The 5037-nt window shown below is 29.3% G+C and overlaps 1 protein-coding gene across 1 annotated transcript; it reads right to left on the reverse strand.

The window, feature by feature from the left end:
- Window positions 1-3147: 3147 nt before the first annotated feature.
- Window positions 3148-3944, reverse strand: LOC139526297 (myb-like protein V). Its single transcript, XM_071321426.1, has 2 exons — window positions 3889-3944; window positions 3148-3847 (listed from the first exon to the last, which is right to left on the reverse strand). The coding sequence occupies exons 1-2, from the start codon at window positions 3942-3944 to the stop codon at window positions 3148-3150; spliced, it is 756 nt and encodes a 251-aa protein (XP_071177527.1).
- Between the last annotated feature and the right edge of the window lie 1093 nt (window positions 3945-5037).

The following is a 5037-nucleotide window of genomic DNA, read 5'->3' on the forward strand; positions in this document are numbered from 1 at the left end:
GATCTTTATTGCTAACGAACTTAGAGATCGAAAAACTTACAAAAAAACCAAAATAAAATAATAATAAAAAAAAATTAAAAAATTTCAAATCAGTGGTATTTTTTTAATACAAAGAAGACTTTATGTAGGTTGAAACTTGGATAAAAAATGAAAAGAATGTGCTGTCAGAATGTATTATAGCTGAATATACACTAGTAACCCGAATTTAACTTGATCGGACAAAAACGCCTTAACGCTGTTTAAATGAGATTAATCGTCATTTGATAAAGATTGACAAAAATTAGTATCATTTTTAATTTATTTCAATGCATATCAAATCATTTTAATGCCAGTCAAATAGATACGCTTGCAGTCGTTCAATTTAATTCAAGTTGGCGGTAAGTTACGTCAAACAAATAGGCCACGCCCCCGTTAAACTATTTCAAACTGGTATTAATTCGTTTTAAACCGTGTTGAGACCCGAGCTTTTAACAAGTAAATCACTCAAGCAACACAACAATCGATGTATCTTTCGTTTATTTGTTTCAAACTTTATCGACTTATATATATAACATGTATAAATGTGTGTATTCTTATTAAAGTCATATACTTCACAATTTAAGGATGTCTGCTGCTCTAATTTAAAATAACAAGGATTTCATGTGGTTGCTTAAAATGAAAACAACTTTGATATTTAAACAAAATAAAGTAATAAAATCATTAGTCTCGTGTGTAGTTTTCAAAATACGAGACATTTAGAAAATGGCGGGAAAAGGGTTTTCTTCAGACTTTACTATTTGTTAACATTGGAATTGTTTTTTACCCTTTAAACCAAGAAAAAATAACAAGGATTTCATGCCGCCGGATCACTAAATCTGAAATGATCTATTGAACAGATTTATGAAGACAAAAGTGGGGTGTCGTGTAAAATTTTTTTTAATACATTTGGATGGATAAAACCTGAGAAAATCGAAAATATGACAAGAATTCAAAAACATGACCAGCAGACATCCTTAAACAAATAAATGATCAATACACGTAACATATAAGGAATTTAAATAAAAACAATAAAATATTTATGCACGGTTTAAAAAATTCAAAACTTGTAAATCTGTTAAAAATAAAATGTTTAACATATTTTTAATTTGCCCAAATGCAGTAGATCTTTATCTCACATATTCGTTTCAAAACTTGCTGAGTGCTATGAAAACTTGTGACTTGTAAGTAATGTAGGGTCCATTGCAATGACTTACGAAACTTTAGGTATTCCTGTATATTTCCGTTTCTCTTTTTCTGTCTTACTATAGTGTACTCGTAAATTAAATATAGACACGGAAATTAAAGTAACTTACAAAAATTATTTATTTTTCACATAGTTTAAATCGATGTATCTTATATTTTCGGTCAACAACAAATATTCCCTAGCTGTATATTGATATATGAAATAGCTTGTAATAAAAACAATGTTGTGTTAAATAATAAAACTAATGAAGATACTGCTGACATTTGTTGAATTTAATAAACAGTTAAGTCTTGCACAACAATTTAAATGAAGGAACAGCTCAATAAATTTTTAAAACTGTGTCAAATTGTAATACCGGTCACTGACGCGAAACGGGCGTTAATTGTGGAAAAGCAGCAAAATACGAAAATTGTGAAATGTGGTTCCGATTCGTTAAAGGGATTATTGTGCTGTCATGCACCGTGACGTACAAAAAGTCTTGCTATAAATGAACATGTATTCTGTTTATATGAGATAAATTTTAGTCTGCGATAACGATGGGTAGGTTGATTTAAGTTAACGACCTTGACTTGCTCTAAGTCGACAATCTCTGCATTTAAAAAAAACCCGTATATTTACGTTTAGGGCATTTAATTTAATTCTACCTACCAAATTAAAATCAACATCAACATTATTAAAAAAAACAAGAATGGAAAAGCAACAACTATGCATTGTTGCTCTGATATAATTTTTATTTACTGTATTTTAGCGGTAATTTCTAATTAAAAATTTATTGTCGTAGGAATAAAATATTTCATCTAGGTGCTTTCGTTGAAGTTCGCGTTACATATCAAAATGAATTTCATTGGTCGGAACAATTGCAAACTTTCAATCCAGGTGTTCTCATCGAGGTCCGCGTTCATGTTTCAATTCAGTACACAAAAAAATCATTTAGGTGCTTTCGTTGAGGTTCACGTTACATAGTAAAATGAATTTCATTGGTCAGAACGTTTGCAAACTTTCAATCCAGGTGTTCTCATCGAGGTCCGCGTTAAACTTCGTGTTTCAATTCAATACACAATACGGTAAAAAAAATATATATATACTCTACGACGTCCGATTAAACAAATAAAATTTAAAGGACAAGGATTTGTATAATATGCAATTTCCCCATTTAGTTTTTTTAAGTTTCAAGGATATATATATGATCTTGTGGTCACTATATTGATAGGGTATATGCTTAAGATCTCTTATCTTATGTTTTAATGCTTCAGATATACATATTTTGTCTATTCTAGTTTTAGCACCTTTATTACCTATAAAAGTATAACTTATTTTTTTTGGATATTTATATCTATAGCTATCTAGTGTATTTAACATGGTACACAATTCTTTATATAACAAAATTACAGTGTTATCAAGTACAACATTTGGGTTTTTTGTATCAATCTTTTGATCAATACAGTTAAAATCTCCCAACATAATATTTCTATGTGATTCTATATTTACACTTGCACAGTATTCTATCATTTCTCTATAAAAGAAACCTTGTTGTCCTGTGGATTTTGTAGGACTATAAATGTTCAATAGATTTATTACTTTGTCATCAGTTTTGAAACTAGTATGTACCAATCTACCTTTCAATATATTGCTGTTAAAGTAATGGTTTGTACATTCAATATCTTTTTTTACCAAGGTTACCACACCTTTTGTATGTAACTCTCCTTGCGAAAAATATATTTTAAAGTCTGTATTATTTTCTAAATTACTAATAACATGTTGCTTAATATAACCACATTCCTGCAAACAAATGATTTCACAGTCACCATAATCTCTAATGATACCATCTATTTTTGTTTCAAAACTCCTTCTAATATTCACACTTATAATTTTCAAAATACTTAACATTAGTAATGTGCTATAAAGAAATGTTAGTTTAGCATGCATCATTTTAAAGTTTGAGTTGTCGGTGTTTGTACCTTTGTTTTCTTTTGTGTGTGCTCTTGCTTTTTGCCATCTCCGGTTGAATTTCTCGCCCTTTTATTTGCTAATGTAGTTTTGCTATCTGTTTTCGGTTCATCTTTTTTTGTCTTATCACTGTGTATTTCTCCTTTTTTGTGTGTAGTTTTTGAACTTTTTGTCTTGTCTTTATCTTCCATCTTTTCTTCAGTTTTCTTTTTCCCTACTTTAGTTTTGTCTTTCTTTTTCTTAGCTTCTGTATTCTTGTTTTCCATTTGTTCGTTTTCTTTTATCTGTGTATCTATTTCTACATTTTCAACAATATTTTCAAATTCTGTTTCAAAAGTTTGTTCATTTCTGGTAAACACGGAAACATTTTCGGTTTCGTGTGTTTCAACTGTTTTTTCTTTATGTTCACAAGATATTTCTATTATTTCACCAATTTGTAACTCATTCTGTTGTATGATTTCTTGTTTGTTTGTAATATCGTCCTGATTGTCTTGTTCCCACGATTCTTCGTTTTCCCAATTGTTTTTGTATATTGTGTTCTCTGTTTGGTATTGATTTATTGGTTCTAAATTGGTATCTAAAATTTCACTTGTGACAAACTCCTCTGTATTTTCTATATGATCTTTTTTCGGTGGTGAAGGAAAACCCTGTCCAAAATACCTAGTTCCCGTATCAAAACTACAGAATTTGGAATGTGTGTCTATATTTTGATCATGTACTTCGTCATATTGAGAGATATCATACGTTTTGAGGTTTTCTTGATCACTATTGCCATTGTCATATGTGTTATTTGTATTAGGTACATCTTTGTCATTATAACATTAGTTGGAAAATGAATGATAGTTTATTGGACAAAGAACTTTATACCGAATACATAAATAACTTTTGGATAAATTGGAAACAAAGGAAGAGTAACTATAACATTTTAGATTGGTGGGAAATTGGAAAGAAAAAAATTAAAGAATTGACAATACGTTTCTCCAAGCAATTAGTAGCTCGTGAAAGAATAGAACTTTCAGAAACATATATGAAACTTGAGAATGAAGAAAATAAAATTCAGCCTGACCAAATCATCATTGATAACTTAAGTGAAACTATAATTAAATTAGAAAATAAGGAAAAAATGGGAACAATAATACGTTCAAGACAAGATTATTACGAAGAAGATATAGATAACATAGATTTCTTTAAACAAGCAGAGGAAAAAAGAGGAGATAAACGAGAAGTAGAAAGTGTATTAGACAAAAATGGAAAATCATGCACATCTAAAAGTGAGGTGATTAAAATAGTGACAGATTTTTATTCCGATTTATATAAGTCACAAAACATTGATAGACAATCAATGACAAACTATTTAGAAGACCTTAATCTAAATAAATTAACAGAAGAAGATAAAACAAACTTTGATACCTTTATAACACAAGATGAATGTCTTAAATTATTAAAGGAATTCAAAAATAACAAATCTCCAGGAGTTGATGGAATAGGAAAGTCTTTTTACTTAAAATTCTGGAACATAATAGGGGAAGATATGGTGGAAGTTTTGAACAATGTGTATTTAAACGGAGAACTCACAGAAACAATGAAGACAGGACTGATCTCACTAATATATAAAAATAAGGGTAATAGAAAAGACATGAAACAATGGCGACCGATTAGTCTACTATGTGTTGATTACAAAATTCTTACCAAATTCTTAAGTAAAAACTTGTCAAAAATATTAAACAAACTATTAGATAAAAACCAAACAGGTGCAGGACCAGAAAAATTAATATCAGACAATCTTTTATCTATAGAAAGTATATTAGAGTATATGGATTTGAATGGCATAAGTGGTATATTAATTTCATTTGACCAGGAGAAGGCTT

Source organism: Mytilus edulis, chromosome 6 (genome assembly GCF_963676685.1).
Source record: "Mytilus edulis chromosome 6, xbMytEdul2.2, whole genome shotgun sequence".
Classification (NCBI taxonomy): domain Eukaryota; kingdom Metazoa; phylum Mollusca; class Bivalvia; order Mytilida; family Mytilidae; genus Mytilus; species Mytilus edulis.

Excerpts from the sequence above, each read along its gene's own strand:
- LOC139526297 (XM_071321426.1), bottom strand. The coding sequence starts at position 3,944 with ATGGCAATAGTGATCAAGAAAACCTCAAAACGTATGATATCTCTCAAT. Across the intron at positions 3,848-3,888 it reads ATATCTCTCAATATGACGAA|TTTTGATACGGGAACTAGGT; the intron begins GTACATGATCAA and ends CAAATTCTGTAG.